Below are 18,566 nucleotides of genomic sequence, written 5' to 3'. Positions count from 1 at the left end.
TTGTTACTTATTTTATTTGAAATAATTTATGAAATGTTAATTATTATTATTTTAATTTCTTCATATTTTAATTTTTTTATTTTTTAGATTTGATCTCTATTATTTTGATTATTATTTATTTTATTTGAGATAATTTATGAAATTATTTTTTTTTTCAATTTCATTCTCATTCAACTTTTTAATATGTAAGATTTGTTCCTCATTATTTTAATAAACTTGGAAAAAATAAAATATTAATAAATTATTTTTCAGCTCATTTTCCATGACATAATCAAACACTAGAAAGTGTTTTTCAACTTATTTTTCATTACACTACCAAACATCAGAAAATAATTCACTTTCTCGGAATTCACTTTGCAAAAAAAAAAACTACTTTCCAATAAATAAACGCGACATTAGTTGATGTTTGATTTGACAAGATAAAACTCAATTTTATTGATTTAAATTAATTAAAACTTTAAGTATATGATTTAAACCAAAACAAATATTTAATCTATTTTTTAAACAAATAGCATCTTTATTTCATTTTCTCGACTCGGTCTTTAGTTAGAATCAGCAGATTTATTATCATTTATTGATATATATAATTTTTAATTTATTTTATTAAATACACGTATAAACTTTTCGTAGTTAATTTTTTTCTTGGTGGTAAAAAAAACTGTTAATAATGCCAACACATTTTTTTGTGTCTGGAAAAAAAAAAGTTTCATCCCACACCATAGATTGATAATCAAACTAGTATATATCAAACCTCGTAATATTTGTTTTTACTTGAAGGCTTGGAATTTACTTAAGAAAAACCTGGAAAAGGTTCCGATACCTCTCTTTTTCGTATACATATTTTCAAGAAACTTGCAATTAGAAGGGATTTTTTTTGTCATGCTAAGATGCATACAACAAGTTTTTTATTTTGTTTTTTAAATATTATTTAAGCAATATTTATTTTGCTATTTAATTGTTTAAATTAAGCTTCCACAATTGTTTTTTTTTTTTTTAGCAATTAACACACAAACTCCATACGAGAGTGAAACTTTTAATGTCACAACACGAAGCTAATTTTCTTTAATAATATATTAGCCTAAACTCAAGTGAGTTTATAATATATTTTTTAAAAGGAAATTGGTTTGAAGCGGTTGGAAAATCTACTATGATGAAATGACTGTTCAAAAGGTTGAATTGAGGTGATTGACAATGAAGAATGATGATCGAGCTCACTAAAACACCTGCAAAACAAGCATGATGGTCCTTGAAGTTTATGTAGAAGTTCAATTTGATCCTTTAAGTTTTTTATTTTCATGTTTGTGGTCATGTTGCCTTCGCTCTTTTCTCTGTTGCACAGTTTATTGCAACCATGTTATCATTAACTAGCATGATTCTCTATGGTATACAATTATAAAATATGTATTGTCATGGAATAATATAAATTATATATTGAACCTCATTTAATAACTTAAATTTTTGGGTTGAGATGGTTTTTTAACATGATATCAGAGTCTTGATGACCAAGCGGTCACGAGTTCGAATCTCACCATCCCATTTATTTGATAAAAATTAAGCACAAGATAATGTGAGCTTGTGCAAGTTTCAAGCTCAAATGACTTTCATTTGAGAATGTATGTTAGAGAATAATATAAATTGTATCTTGGGACCTCACCTAACAACTTAAACTATTGGGTTGAGATGGTTCCTTGACATGATATCAGAGCCTTAATGACTAAGCAGTCACGAGTTTAAATCTCATCATCTTCATTTATTTAATAAAAATATATGTTTTTCCACCTGCACCGCATTCGCTATGTGTTCTACGCCTTCTATGTTTAAAAAGAGGTTGATTACATCGGGTATCTTTCCCCACCTCGCATACAAAAGCATGGAATGAGGGCCTAAGCTCAAGGAGTTGCTTGTTGCTTTCGAGCCGGAGCTTGCTGGGTAGTCAAGTAGTCCTTGAGCATGTGTAAGTTTCAAGCACAAAATATTTTTAGATGAGAAAGTGTGTTAAGTAATAATATAAATCTTAACTACTGCCAACTAATTTTAATCCCATAAAAGAATTGACATAATAATATATTTTTGAATCCATTTATCAAGCACATACATTATTTTTTTTGTTTTTCAATTAATAAAATTCATGATTTTATAAAACATATCTATAATGCTAACATTTTTATTATTATTAAAAATTAACTTAAAATCCCATCTACAACACAACACGGTCACCTTAACTACTGCCATCTAATTTCAAACCCATAAAAGAATTGACATAATAATATTCTTAGTGATGAGAATAATGCAAGAAATTATCATAATTTCTCGGCGGCATTTGGAAACAATCAATCAACACCGTCCCGGTTTCAATCGGACAGATTAAAATCAAAATTTACACAAAAAACATGTTTCTCGCCAGTATTTCTGTCTTGGTTGGAAGTTGCAAATCCGCCATGATTGATCTCGAATCCTTTTCTTGTACACTAGCTTATTCGATAATCTCGGAGGACCGAAGCCAGTGCCGCTGTTAAACACCCATTGTTCACATGTTTCTTGCCTCCTATTAAGTTGAGAAAAAGTTTTGTTGCTCCCATGTTCTTCCATTATCATGAAGGAGAGATTCCTCCTTTTTCGTTATTCAATAACATAAATTATAATAGTGGAGTCGGGTGAGAATTATAAAAAGAAGGAAACCAAGCATCTGTGATGATGGGCAAGCCGAAGCCCAGCCGGAGACGGCAAGGCCAGTCTCTGTGAAAGATTATTATGTGATCGTGGTGGTCACATCACAGCTCCTTTGATTCATTCTAAATACACCACGTGGGGGCCGGAGGCTTGCCTCTCAAGCCTTAGCTGCACGCTTAATGGCTATTGGCTAGCACCTACGGCACAAATCTATGCTAGATGCAATGTTTAAATACTAATTATATATAAGCTCAACAAACGAAAAAGGTTAAAACAAGCGAAATCTGATTGTTTGGACAGCATGCATTCAGCATTTTGAGAAACAGGAAAAACATTACAGTTTGTTAACTTATGTTCAATGTACAACGTAATTCATCTCGTGATCTAATAATCACTAGTTAATTAACCAATAATCATTTGTTTCTTCATAACATTTATACAAATAAATAAAAAACGAACAGTACAAATCGGAAATTGGACAGCTGATTGATGCCTTGGGAAATAAAAATGGCACTAGGCAAGTGGGTGGCAGCATTAAAAAAAAATGGCTCGAAAAATAAAGAATTCCCGAATTTCGACCGTCTGGTATAATTTATTCCCTGACCAGCGGGACAAAACTAGTAAGTCAAGCTGACCATGCCTGAAGAGTAGAAAAGTCAAGGTGATGTGTCGTCTTACTGTGTAGATATGATTTGTCCGTAGGCCCCGACATATCTTTCATTTTTATTTTCATCTTGTCCCAGTAGGAGTAATCCCAGACGCCCAAATCTTTAATCTGCGCACGGAATCTTGTGATTATATGGTCTACCTACTGTCCTTGTGTTGTAACTTGTAAGGGACCCTCCTTGATTGTGACTAAGCCACCGATTCTAATTGGGAAAACAAATTATTGAAACGGATCCTCAAGTGTATTCCTTTTTCTCTCCTCTACTCGTGATATCCATTGTATATTGTGACGGGTCGTCTGGCTCTACTAATGTTACTAATTAAAAACAAAGTTTCATGATCATTCACTTGAAAACGTTGAAATCATAATTAACGATTGTATTTTATTTAACAACAATTTTTTTTTAAAAAAACTAGGAATGTTGTGGTGGCGCGTGCGGCGAGTTTACTTGGCTAAATAGTGGCTTTCAAGCCTGTGATAGAATCCTCTCAATAGTTCCTACCTGCCCATAGCTCCATACAACATTTGTAACTTCATCACTTTCGATTCGCAGTCAATAACCATTTCTTTATTGTTTTTCTTTTCTTTTTATCCTACCCTAAAAATAATCAATGCAACCCTTCAATTAGCTTTTTTCTTCGGACTTAATTCCTATTTTTTTATTAGTATTTATTTTATTAGAAAATTACATGGGTTTAGAAGGTTTGTTAAAATTTGCTTAATTGTTTCCCTTCTTTTTTTTGGTCTCATTCTCAAATGTTTTCTTGCTTTTTGTTTTTAGCTTCTTATGAAATTTTCTATTCGTTCTGAAAAAAATACAGGTTGACTTTAGCTTTTTTATAACAATTTTGTTTTTGAATTGAATTAAATTAAATTAATTGATTAAATATAAACATGAGATACTTATTTTATAATAGTTTTTTAGTTTGCTTTTCGGGTTGTTGTTATGACAATGCGGATAGTCTTTTTCAATTGTCTTAATCTTAGATTTTTTTATTTATTTGAAAACATTAATGTCATACGAATATCATTTTATTATATTGTGAAAAGTATTGGCTTCGTCCGAGGTGTAATACGGACTATCTAGCTACTTATTACCTATATTGACTACCTTTTTAACTAGCATGAATAAAAGCTTTAGAAATCAAGTGTTTAAGTTCAAAAAACATGATACATCATGTGAATATGAAAGTATTTCAATCCATGAATTTTCTATGTATTTGAGAGAAATGTATCAAGAACTTTACTTTCAAAAAATGATTTGATTGGTGTTAGAAAAATGAATAATTTTTTCATAATGGTCATTAATCACAAAGTTTAAAGTGATTGTCGTTATTCATGAGAAATAATATATGGTTAACTTTCTCTTATCATGTCAAACAATTCAAATTTCATTTGAAGTGTTTGAAGTTGTTGTCTCTTTAGTTATTTATTGGTATTTTTTTTCACCAGATTCCAATTATCCTTAGACTTTTCCTTGCAAAAAATAATTTTCAAGATTGATTAGTGAATTAATTAGAAAAGATAATTCTTTGTTTTGAAATCTTTCAATCGTTGTGTTTTTATATTTTTTTTTATGTATCTATTATTAATGAACGATAATTCAATTATTTATTAAAAAAAATTTATTAATACTTTATCAATCTTAAAAAATTCCCCATTAACATTCCTCGATGAATATAGTGACCATTAAATAGTGAAATGAGAAGTTGAACAAAATTATCGGAAGCCATGATTTAATTTGTTAGAGTTGCTATTGCCTCGGTAAAGGGAGGAATTTTTGCTGTGATTTTGAAGTTGCTAACTTGCTACCACGACAATTTGTGGCTATTTTACTATATTGGAAGCGAACTTGTTGCCTTTGCTGAGATTCTGCAACTGCAAAAGAACTCTTTTCTTGATGTTGCCAAGAATTTTTCTGGCATCTTTATTCATTTAATCAATTTAAGCTTTGGTATCAATTGTTAAAAACTAAAACACGTAAAACATTTGAACCTCCCAAGCTCTTATTGATTGATCACACACCTTTCAAAACACACATATACATTGGCTCTTATATTTATAAAAAAGATTACAATCTCTAACTATTATAATTTTATTAAAAATTCTAATTTATTAGTTAAATAAGAATTCTAATATTAATGTTTTTTTTTTTTATCAAGGATTCCTAGTTAGACTAATACTTTAATATAATATCTCAATGGATTTGTTAGATAAAGCTGAGGAATGAGATTATAATATAAAGATAAGGCACTTAAATTATTATTATACAGATGTTCAATTGGATATCTTTGTCCGAACCAATTTTGAATTTTCAAAAAATAATAAAAATAAATAAAATAATTTAAGAAATTGATCAAGACAATATAAATTAAAGATTTGAAGGCTAATGAGGATGAAATTATAAAGTTAGAAGTCAATTTGACAAAAAATCAGAAGAATTAATAAATTTAAGAGCTTAATTAAATTTTAAATTAGTTTAATTAATATAATTAGAGGTTTAATTGAAGAAATATCAAAGTATAAGGTCAATTCAGATTAAAATTATAAGAAATTAAATTTCAGAAATCAAAATAAATAGATGTGATATTATAAAAAATAGAAGATTTTCAAAAGCAAGAACTTGATTGCAAAACATCAGAACTTCAGGGGCAAACTGAAGATGCCCATTTCAGCTTAAGAAATGACGTCGCTCCATGGAGGATTGTTCATCCTGTTCCTCCTCTGGAACAGAGGAAGTTGTCTGGACAAAAAAACGATGGCCTTTGTTAGACCCCATCATCTCACCAAATCCAAGCCAGAATGTATACCAAATGGTCTACCACAAATCCCAAAATTGATTCAGTCTCCTTCGCCCCCACGATGCGCCTCTGGCATTAAGGAAACCCATCACTAACAGTCCAACAATGGCAAGACTGTTGGTGTCCTAATCCCACCAAACACAGGGACAATTTTATCTTCATACAAGATCATGATCCCAGGAAGATAAGGATCGAATTTCACTCAGGGTGGCCTATAAAAGCAGAGGAACCCATGGAGCGGGGGGGGGGGGGGGGTGAAAAAAATAGAGAAAAAACGGAGAGACAGAAAAGGAAGAAAACCCAGAGAGCAGAGGAAGACAACCTAAAAACCAGAGATGGAAAGAATAGAAAACAGCAACAAAACAGAAGCAAGGATCTCGTATTGACTCGCCCGATCGAACCAAAGAAAAAACAGAGACGAAAAACCATGAGAAAACAGAGGACAAACCAGAGAAACAGAAACCATAGGAGAGGAGAGAGACCAAAGAGAGACAAAGCTGACAGAAACAGAGGGGAGGAGAGGAGGATTGCCTGACCAGGCATGATCGCCTCACGTCTTCATCTCCAGCTGATACGCTAGGTATTACCCACTTCCTGTAGCAAGCATGCGTGAATTCACGCATGCTTGCCGACCGTGGCCAGCTTGGTCACTGGGCCGGGCCAGTGACCAAGGTGGTTAGGCTGGATCAATCCGGTGAATAGTTCAAAAGGATTCACTTTCATGGGGTACAACTATTTTCAAGTTTCCATTTTGATGAAATCAAGCCATGATACTCAGGCATTGTCAATTTATCCTTCAATGCTTAATTGCATTGAATCTATCTTTAAGAAGCTGTTGTGTATCCTATTTATCATTTTATTAGATTCTCAATATAAAACTAATGAAATAAACTAAATATCCTCAACATCAATAATATCCGATCTAATTAATTATTTTTATTTTTTAAATAGAACTAATTTTGATTAATTAAAATAAAATAAATAAATTTAGAATTTAATATCATGATTTTAATTCTCCTTCTAAATATTTTGATTTTAACTAGCTTTAAAACTAGTAGCCTAAACACCCTTTTTTCTTTGTCTAAATTAAACAAATTTTCTAGATGGAGAATTAAAACTATGATATTAAATTTAATTCTAAAATTTAATTAATTCAATAAAAAAAATAAAATTGATTAGTTAGATTAAAGGTTATTGAAGTCAAGAGTATTTAAATCACCTTGTTCGTTTTATATGCAAAACATGGAGGGATGGTTGAAAAAAAGTAATAAACTAACTTAATTTCAAATCTAATAAAGTATAAAAATTTAAAAATTTAAATTAAGAATATATGAACTAATTCTCAAATAACTTTAAGTTTAAAGAAGATTGGAGCAATTTAACCTTATTTGTTTTAAAAAAAAAGAGAATATATATATAAAAAAAACAAATTAAGCACCAATCAAATATCAGGTTGTTTGTTAGAATTCATAATAAACCTATAAAAAAACCAAAATAAATTATAGAGTTTAATTCAAAATCCGATCAAATATTAAAGAATAAAATAAAAATAAAAATAAAAATAAAAAATAGGTCAGATGCTAATGGGCTAGGCCCATGCACCTTACATTAATAAAAAAAAAAAACCCATGAATGTTTGGGCCTAGAAGTCAATATACACACTTAGGTTTTTGAATTTTTGTCTCATGAGCTGACAAAGCATCATCTATTCCTAATTTTGTTTTTTAAGTAGTTGACAGGTCACTTGCAATGACAAACGACCTGTTTCCTTTTAGATGTTAGCATAGAAATTAGCCACCATTAGGGGGAGGGGTTTATTTGTTTAAAATTTTATTTTCAAGCTATTCTTACCTAAAAATACCATGTAAACACTCCATAAACAACATAGCAACCCTAAAACACCATAAAGTCACTAAAAAAAAAAATTAACCAAAAAAAAAAAATCTAAATCAAACTCGGTCTAGTTTTTCAGGCATAGAGAAAAACCACCATCATCAAATTTTTCTCATCAAATAAAATTCATTAACACTAAAAATATCAATTTGCATTGCCAAAAAAATGATCATTTGCCAATTTTTTATTTCCTTTATCATTTTTTGTCTCATCTCTCAAGTTTAGGGACTAAAAGGTTAAGAAAATGCACTTTTGAGAAGAAATTAAAATTATAAAAACTAAAAGGGTTGTAGAGTAAGATAAAGAAAAGTAGATAGACTAAAAAGAAAATTTTCTTCTGAATTAAGATTAGCCATGAATTTCGTCTTATTTTACACCTTAGTTCTTTATTGCTAAATATTACTATTTTTTTAATAGGTTTTGACAAATCAATAATAAAATTAGGCATGGAAGATTGTAATTAAAAAAAAATGTTCAAGAACAAAAATGAAAAAGAAAGTGTTGTGAATTGCTATAGTGATTTCTCTCCTTTAATATATTTTTTAATTTTTAAATTTAAAAGGACATTAGTTACTTAAAAAAAAGACATAAAAGATAAAATGTTATTTTATACAATATGTCTAGAATGATGAGATTAACACAATGTTGTCACGGGTTATACCCCTCGTGTGAAGAAATAGTTAAAATATATTAATTAAAGTCAGATTTTTTAACAATTAGATAGCCATTTACCCAACATTGTAGTAAGCTCTGTATGTAACACAATTTTGAAATTTATAATATCAAAGTTGAAACAAAATAAAACCACTCTCTTCAAAAAAAAAAAAAAAAAGGAATGAAAAGTAGAACTCATTTTCCTTGTTACTAAAATTTCAAATAAATAAATAAATTATGATTTTCATGCTGTAGTTACTAATATTTATAACATGGATGAAAGATAAACACAAGAAGAAAAAAAGAAAATCACATTTAGGACCTATTAAATTTAATAAAAAAAAATTTAATTTTTTTTAATTCCCTCTCGTTTTTTCTCAGAATTTATTATCTCTTTCTTATGCTATAAATATTGATAATTACTAGTTACATGACCCGCGCGATGCCGCGGGTCAATTTGTTTTGCATAAAAAAAATAAAAAAAAATTAAGATTTAAAAGTGTTAGGTCTTTCTGCAAAGTTATACACAAGAGTCTTGGGTTTGGCTGCAACGTCTGACCTAAGAGTAATATTTATAATATTAATAATAATATTAAACTTGCATGACCCAAGTCTAAGTGGGTTTGACTGCAATACCAGACCCAATAGCATTGGATGTAGGTCTGGCTGCAAGGTCGTGTCATAAAAGCGTAACAATTAAATTAATTAATTAAAAAGAAAAAAACAAAGAAAAAAAACTAACATAAAGAAAAAAACCTAATGAGAAAAAAGAAAAAAAATCTGAATCAATTGGGTTAACTCGTCAAATCAGGTTAACCCGTCAAACCTGAGATTCGTGTCATGAAAGTGTGATAACTAAATAGAAAAAAGATTTAATATTAATGAACTAATTTAAAAAAAAAAGATTAATTAAAAAAGAAAAAGCAAAGAGAAAAATACCTACAGGAAGGAAAAAACTAATGAAGAAAAAGAAAAAAAAATCTGAATCAACTGGGCTAAACCATTAAACCTGGGATCCGTGTCATGAAAGCATGATAATTAAACATAAAAAATTATTTTTTTAAGAAACTATAGACAAAAAAAAATAAACTAAAGCATAAGCTTTTTTACTATGGATTGCACCGTGCTATTCAAAGTAAAAGGCTTAAAAAGGAAACGAAAAAACAAAGGCATACGCCACGGGTTAAATTTTTTTTCTTGCATAAAAAATATAAAAAAATGCTAAGGTCTAAGAGTGTTAGGTCTTTCTGCAAAGATATACTCAAAAGCCTTGGGTCTAGCTGCAACGCTTGACCCAAGAATACTATTTATAATATTAATAATAACATTAAACTTACATGACTTAAGTTTAAGTGAGCCTGACTGCAACACCGGACCCTAGAGTATTGGATGTGGGTTTGACTATAAGGTCGTGTCATAAAAGTGTGATAATTAAATAGATTAATTAAAAAGAAAAAACAAAGGAAAAAAAACCAATAGGAAGAAAAAAACTAATAAAGAAAAAGAAAAAAAATCTGAATTAACTAGGTTAACCCTTCAAACCAGGTTAACCCGTCAAACCTGGGATTCGCGTCATGAAAGCTTGATAACTAAATAGAAAAAAACAATTGACGGGTTTACCCAAAATTAACGGAGTTAACCCGTCAAGTCCGGGATACGTGTTATGAAAGTCTGATAATTAAATATAAATAAATTTAATATTAACAAACTAAACTAAATGAAAAAAATTAATTAAAAAGAAAAAAAATCCGGGTTAACTCGTCAAACCAGACTAACCTATCAAACCCGGGATCAAACAAAAAAATTCATTAAAAAAGAACAAAATTTTTTTTTAAAAAAAATATTTAGCGTTTCATTTAATTTTTAGTATATATTATAATATAATAATATAATATATTAATGATGGGAAAGTGAAATAGCTTTCCATGGCCTTTTAGAGTATATTACTTAATATTTTTAAGTATCATGAAATTGCTCCGAAATTCAGCCCTACTCAACAATCTAAGCCCACTACACCTCAATCTAAGAAACCCACAAGCCCATGTGTGTGTCATCAATGCATATTCACTCTCATTTTTTCCCGCCTTCTTAACATACGCACACACTAAAAACCATCATTTCTCCCAACAGGAAAAAAACAGAACCCCTAATTTCACACTGAAAATCTCGACGTGGCAAATACTCTCCCACGCCGGAAAGATTTCCGATGGGAAGTCTCCCTTCAAATCATCAACGCGAAACCCGAACCTAAACCAAGCGGAGCCCTAACCCCCTCTCCCAGCTCCAAAACTCACCCCCCTTCCATGGCCGATCGATCTCTTACTCCAAGGTATTTCGATATGGATATATATACCTGTATCAGTATGTGTATAAACACGCGTTCATTACATGACTGTGTTTTTGTGTGCGTGAAGGATGTTCGAAGATTCTATAGAAAGTAAATGCACCGATTTTCCGCACAGGATTAGGGAAATCGGTTGCGTTAAAACAATCTTCGATTGCGAAAGCGTTATCTGTCCTCGGAGACGATGAAGGAGCGTCTTTCTCCATAATTATTTATAAACCCCGACCGCTTTGTTTCATACCTAAAATCTGGGGAATTTGGGTGGCAGGATTTATTGCTTTCAGGGACGAAAGTGGGTATGAAAAATAATGGGGTTATTAGTGATGATGTGCCAGAAGATGCGTAACTGTTTCCAGCGAGGAGATGGAACGAGCAAGGAGTCTTCTTGGCGACCCAGAAGACATAGGAACTTTCTTAAACGAGGGAGATGCAGTTGATCAGGGCCTCTCAGTTTTTGAAGATGGTAGATATGGTGATGCTTCATCAAACAAGGAAAATGATTTTTACTCTGCTTTCACCCATACTAGAGCCTCAAAGAGTAAACATATCTCAAGAACTTTCATCTCGCCTCCTAAATCATCTGCAAACCATGTCCAGTCATCCATTAATCCAAAAAAAAAAAAAAAAATTTTGAAATTAAAAACAAAGGACTCTTTTAAATCCAGCCCAAGCCCATTCTGATCAATAATAAAACCAAACTTCTGAAGCCCAAAAAGACTGCCTGGCTCTTTTAAAATTTATGTGTTGTTGAGAGTGGGATTTGAACCCACGCCCTTTCGGACCAGAACCTTAATCTGGCGCCTTAGACCAACTCGGCCATCTCAACCGTTGTTGTCAAGGTACCTGTAATTTACAAGAATATAGAAAGACTCACAGTAGCTTTGAAGATAGCGGTGCATGGATTTGAGCCCTGAAGGAATCACTGAGTCCACAAGACAGAACCCATTGGCCGGCCTGAATCCCCTACGAGTATGCCTTTTGTTCCTTAGCCTTTCCAGCAATACTGTTGCATACTTGCATGGAACCTAGCTTATAACATGAGACAGAAAAACAACATTCAGCTGCTTCTTTGCCATCTTCAGCTTCGTTTTAGAATCTCTCTCTCTTCCCCTTCTCCTTTTTGAAGTTTTTTAAGGGCAGGGCTGTTGAAAATCGAATGTCATGAATCTTTTTCAAATATTAGGGGAAGTGGGATCTGATTTTTGGGTAGTTTCCTGAAAGCAATAGACAGAAGAGTGGTCTCCCTTGATTGCCAAAATACCCCTCTCATTTTTGGCCATGTACTTGTAAAATATTTGTAATTATATATTAATTCATGTAAAATCTATCAGCACCAAGAACATCATCATTATTAGCTTTATCATGCAGGCATAGAGGTTTCTGGTAATATTTCTACTCTGCAAGGTGCTGGAAATGAGGTTGACGCTTGATTCCTTCGAACAGGTAAAACTGTCTGGAACGTCTTGGAAATAATAATAATAATAATTATTATTAATATGGTTGTATATGCCGACTTACACGCATCTCGACTAATTTCACGGGTCCTGAAATTAATGTAAATTTTCAATGACCCTTAGATTTGTGGAATTTGAACCGGTAAACTCTAGTAAGCAAACTCAAAACTTAAACATTTAAACTACACTCCTCGTTGTTATTAGAAATAATTTTTATTTTATTTTATTTACGTTGGGTGTTCGGGCCAGCTTACGCGCACCACGACTATTCTCCACGGCCCACTGGACATCCTGCAAGCCCAGGAACAGGTAAGGCACCGCGGGGGTGACAGGCGTGCACATAGAGGGTCGAACCCGGGACGGGGGCGGAACAAGTCACACGATTGACCACAGCAGCTAGACCCTCAAGTGCGTTATTAGAAATATTTTTTTTTTTTTTTTTTTGTGGAGGTGGTTGCACCGTGACAACATAAGAAGTTTAAGTGGTCGATGGTGGTGGTTTCATAAACCAGCCCTCATTGCAATGCTCCACTTGTGCTTATTTCTGCTTCCCCATAATCGTAAGTTGTGCGTATGAAACCTAATTATGTTGTTGTTGGGGCTGTCATATTGTTCATCTAAGAAATTGCTTTTTTCTCAGATGCTATTTATGGGTCTTCTAGGAAATGGGTTTTCTATGGTCGGAATGGATCTGAGTTTGATTCGAGTAAAGGAGCTGTTTTGTTCTCTTAATTGTTTCCCTGAAAATCTCATGTAAAGTTGTAAACCATATTAGAATGGTTTTTTTATATATATAAAAAACACTTTTAAAATTTTTTAATTTTTTTTTTCAAATTAATATTTTTTATATTTTTTAAATAATAAAACAGGTTAATATATTTGTTTAATTCATATAATAATATTTTCATCTCGTAACTCAGTTAGTTAGTTAACACGTATATATAAGTTTAGAGGTTGCAGCAGGTTTGAGAGTTGAGGGAGAATATTTTTGTTAAAATAATAAACGATCTATTATCTTTAAAAAAAAAAAAAAAAGAGACGGATGAACTGCATAACACTTTTCTTTCTTTTTCTTATTTTCTTTGGTTATTTTGGCACTTCAAAAAAATAATATATATTCATTTACTTTTTAGTTTTGACATGATTCTTAAATAATATTATATTTTTTTATGTTTTAATATTTTTTAATTATTATATATGATATGAAAATGGTAATACTAATAATAAATTATTCACGAAGTTTGGTTTCAAATCATTTTTTTATTTTTAAAAATTCTAAATAGATTTTAAACATAATTTTGACAATTTCTTTTGGTCCATCGTTCGATAGCAACAGTGATGGAAAAGGCCAGTAAATGAAGGGACAGACTTTAACAGCCCAATGGCAGTCAAGGTTTTTCTGGAGTGGTGATGCGATCAGTTAAGCAAAGGGGGGGGAGAGAGAGAGAGGGAGAGAGGGAGAGAGGGAGTGGGTGGCGTGAGGCCATTCAAAAGTAGACAATAGTACATGAGAACATTAAAAGCAAGCCCCTCCCGGCCCCCACTTGCATTCCAACTTGCAGGAAAAAAAAAACAGAAAGAAAAAAACCTTTCTCATTCAAAGTGAGATCACATGCAAGCTGTACCCATCTCTCTCTCTCTCAGCAAAAAAACATTTGCAACTTGCTTGAATCTTTGAACAGTTTGTTGAGTTATCAAAGTCAAGTTGCAGCTTGACAGGGCAGCAGCTCATGATGGTTGATTCCCTGCTTCAAGTTACTATTATTTTAATGCATCATGCATATGCTTCCACCCCCTTGGAAATGGAGATTTCTATCCTAGATAACAATGGATACAGAACCCATCAAGATCCTCTCTCTCTCTCAAAACCCTTCGATTTCTTTGGAAAAGACAGAAATCGACCCCGAGAAATTGGTTAATTTGCTCATTGGATCCCAATTAACTATTGATTAAGGTATTAAGTTTGATAAACTACTTGGGATTTAGTGAACGAGTCGAATGAAAGCGATGTGATCCCGCACGAGGTTATCAGTTCTTGTGATCCCGCACGAGGTTATCAGTTCTTGTTGCATATATATATATATTATTTTTTTTTGAATTATTGTAGGTGTCGGAATTAGTTTGTATATATCTAGATTAATTTTATAAGTTTTAAAATTAATAATTATATAAATCTCTCGTAATTCTAAAAAAAAAAAACTTGAATTCGTAATTAGTACGGAGTAAACACAAAACTTCATCATTAAACTAACCTTGGTTAATAGCAGATATATTTTTAACTTACCCCATGCTACCTGCTGGTCCCTTTCCTTGGTTAACTGGCACCATGCACGTTTTCCTCGTAAATTAGATCTTCATCAAGCTCTAATCCCATTTTTACTAAAATGGTGTCCCTCGTATTAACTAAAACCACCCCATTTTCCAAGTTTAAACAATAAGAATCCCAGCTAAGCATGTGTGCGCCATGTACCATGTAAACGCATCTTCATAATTAAAAATCTCTTGGAACAGAATCATGCGTGCTATCACACCTAGGCACTAGCTACTTGTTTTTGCTGCTCATACGAGGTTTAGCATCTACACTATAATAATATATAAAGGAAGTTGCTGCACCTTTTACGGCCGTCGGCAAATGGGAATTCAGATTTCCGGTTTTTTGTTTCTTAATCTGTTCTAAACAAAGCAAGCTATTTTATTTCTTCTCTAATCCCTGACAGATTTTACAGTCTTCGGGTCGTAATCCATACCCGAATAAAATTGTCCAGCACTATTGTCATCTCTCTACATTATCTTTTAAAAGTGATATATTTTTTTTTATCGGATTTTACACATCACGATCACGATCACGATCCACCTGATCAGGATTGAAGAAAAATTATCTCTGCACGCACCAAAGCCATTTTCACTATTATATTAATCCCACCAAAAACAACAATGATATTTAATTATTACACAGCTATCATCGGCGTTAATGGCAGCCAAAAAAAAACAACCAATGAAAGCAAATTTTATTTATTATTGTTTTATTTTATCTTTATAATGACACTTGACACAAGCACCGATATTGATGACGGAGCTAATGTTGGTGATTATGTCAACATTGATAGAATATTTCATGAAATGCATTATAAAAAAAAAAATTATTTCACACAAAATGGGGCTAAACAAAAATTAAATCTATGATTAAAAACAAATAATAATAATAATAATAATAACAATAAAAATACAAATCAACAGACTGGGGTGTTCAAATTATCATTGGCAAACCCACATCGGATTCTCACAAAAAAGGTGTTTTCACCAAATCATACATTTCCATTTGTAAAAAGAAAAAAGAAAAACCCTAAATGTATTTATAGCAACAAGAGTAACAGTAAATATTTTATCATCACTCACGATGATGATTTATTATTGCGTCTATTCTTGTTCTCCGCGATCTGTGCCAGTGACTGGAGGTTGCACCGAACTATGGTATCTACAAACACACACGTGTCCTCTTTAGTATTTCCCGGCGGAATATCTACCACGTAAGACTCCACGACGACGGTGCCGTTACCTGTGGGTGACGCATGGAGAGTTGTAACCGACCTGTAGTTCGCAAGTCTATGGTCCCCACCCACAACACTAAAGCTAATGACATGTCGTTCATGGTCAAGGATCTCGAGGCGTTCGGTGCTCTTAGCAGCTGGGAGACCGGAGATGACGTGGACCTCACGGAGAGTACCCACGTCACCGTCTCCGAGGATGACGTGGCAGCTCTTGACGAAATGTTTATAAGCTTGTGGGTTGTCGAAGTGGCGAACGACAGACCATACAGTGGAGACCGGGGCAGCGATTTGTTGTACCACGGCAGAGCAGCACTGGTTGGGGCCTACAGCGTGGGCGTGATAGCGTGAAACGGTTTCTGGAACTGGGATGGTGGCGCATGTTAGAGGGGACCACCGTTTTTGGCATGAAGTTGAGGTGGTTGTATTCGTGGTGTTTAGGGTTGTGTTAGTTATGGTGGTGTTGTTGATTCTATGGATTAAAAGAGATGATTTTGGAGGATTAGCAGGCATTTTTTGATTTCTTGTTTGAAGTTTTTGTAGTGATGTTTTTTGAGAGGTACTGTGGTTTTTAGGTTTTTGGTTTCTTGGAGGGTTTAATGACTTTTGGAGGGTTTGTGTGTGTGTGTGTGTGTGTATTGAGAGAGGGAGGGAGAGAGGAGATGGAGGAGGAGAAGTTATCGATCACTTTTCCAACTCTGAGAGAGGCGGGAGGGTGAGAGAGGCGGGAGGGTGCTGGTGATGTTTTGCAGATGGTTCGGGAGAGTTGAAGGGGTGATTGCGTTGGATTTTCTTATGGAGAAGGTAGTTTAATAAAAAATGTCATGTTGTGAGAAATAAAATAGTGCCTACTTGGTGTGTTTAAATTACCAAAGTAGCCATGATTTTGAATTGAATTGAATCGAATCGAATCACTAAAATGTCCTAAAATTACGATAAAACATTTTATGAAGACTTTCCAGCAAATCCAAATTAATACATGTATGTTTTTTTCTTTTTTTAACAATAATTGCTTGATGGCACATGGGTATTATGAAAATATGGGATATGTGTTGGCCGTGAATTTTAATTAGATTTCAATGTACTTGATAATATGAAAATCTTATGTAAGTATTTTAGCGGTAGGAGTTTTGAACTAAAAGATTTACTTTTTATATAATTTTAGATTTGAGTCGTGTGGTTGCTAATATGATGACCACTGAAAGCTTACATGGTCGTTAACTTCAGGGCCCGTGAGATTAATCGAGGTACACGCAAGCTGACCCGAACATCTACATTAAAAAGCATTGAGAATTTTTTTTTAAAAAGGTACAAACTTAACATGGCAATGCGATTATTTGTCTCAAATTGGCCATAGTTTTTAATCGAAACCAATGCCATGAAGAGCTTTTAAGGCTCCGTTCGTTTGCTGGAAAGTAATTTTCTTTTGGAAAGTGAATTCCGGAAAAGTATTTTTCGATATTTGGTAGTGTAATGGAAAATAAGTTGGAAAACACTTTCCAGTGTTTGGTTATGTCATGGGAAATGAACTGGAAAATAACTTATTAATGTTTTATTTTTCTCAAGTTTATTAAAATAATGAGGAACAAATCTTACAAATTAAAAAGTTGAATAAGAATGAAATTGAAAAAAAAATATAATTTCATAAATTATCTCAAATAAAATAAATAATAATCAAAATAATAGAGATCAAATCTAAAAAATTAAAAAAAAATAAAAAATAAAGAAATTAAAATAATAATAATTAACATTTCATAAACTATTTCAAATAAAATAAGTAACAATCAAAAGAATAAGGACCAAATTTGATAGATAAAAAATTTCAATAAAAAAATGATAAGAAAAAAGCAAATAGCAATTATAAAAATAAGGACCAAAATTAATATAAAAATTAAATTTTAAGAGATGAAATTGAAAAATAAATATTCAAAACAAATTATATATAACAATCAAAAGTTTGAGGATCAAATTTGATATAATCAGCAAATAATGACATTTCTAAATTTTTCACAACTTCCGGAAAGTGTTTTCCGCCTAAATTTTCCAGGAAAACACTTTCCTGAAAACCAAGCCAAATTTTTCTTTGACTGGAAAGTGTTTTCCGTTGACCAACTTTTCTAATGGCAAACAAACACATGAAAGTTTGGAAAGTGATTTCCAGGAAATCACTTTCCGGAAAACAAACACGGTTAAAAGGGAAAACACTTTCCTGGAAATCAAACCAAATTTTTCTTTGACCGGAAAGTATTTTCCGTTGACTGAAAAATATTTTTCGTTGACTGGAAAGTATTTTTCGTTGACCAACTTTTCTAATAACAAACAAATATAAAAAAATTTAAAAAATAATTTTTTTAAAATTACTTTCTCGAAACAAGCATGTTCTAATAGGTAAGCGGTCCATTTGAAACTGATAGTTGATCAAAAGTTTCAAGCTGGTTCAGGATGCTGTTTCTCCGTATAGAAAAAAGAGCCCTAACAGCTAGCTAGCTCTGCTAACAATGCCCAGGCGATTGGGCAAGCAATCATCCATCTTCCCAT

At 32.3% G+C, this 18,566-nt stretch overlaps 1 protein-coding gene and 1 non-coding gene across 2 annotated transcripts; both read right to left on the bottom strand.

The window, feature by feature from the left end:
• Positions 1-11,774: 11,774 nt before the first annotated feature.
• On the bottom strand, positions 11,775-11,855 carry TRNAL-AAG (transfer RNA leucine (anticodon AAG)). The gene has a single exon. It is a non-coding gene; the product is annotated as a tRNA-Leu (tRNA).
• A 3,789-nt stretch (positions 11,856-15,644) lies between these two features.
• On the bottom strand, positions 15,645-16,834 carry LOC7487337 (abscisic acid receptor PYL4). Its single transcript, XM_002308200.4, has one exon. The coding sequence runs from the start codon at positions 16,539-16,541 to the stop codon at positions 15,876-15,878; it is 666 nt and encodes a 221-aa protein (XP_002308236.2). The 5' UTR covers positions 16,542-16,834; the 3' UTR covers positions 15,645-15,875.
• Between the last annotated feature and the right edge of the window lie 1,732 nt (positions 16,835-18,566).

The sequence above is a fragment of the Populus trichocarpa genome, chromosome 6 (genome assembly GCF_000002775.5).
Source record: "Populus trichocarpa isolate Nisqually-1 chromosome 6, P.trichocarpa_v4.1, whole genome shotgun sequence".
In the NCBI taxonomy this organism is placed as follows: Eukaryota; Viridiplantae; Streptophyta; class Magnoliopsida; order Malpighiales; family Salicaceae; genus Populus; species Populus trichocarpa.
The sequence above is the reverse complement of the archived record's forward strand: the minus strand, read 5'-3'. Positions and strand labels throughout refer to the sequence as shown.

Coding starts and splice junctions, on each gene's coding strand:
- LOC7487337 (XM_002308200.4), bottom strand. CDS start 16,541: ATGCCTGCTAATCCTCCAAAATCATCTCTTTTAATCCATAGAATCAAC.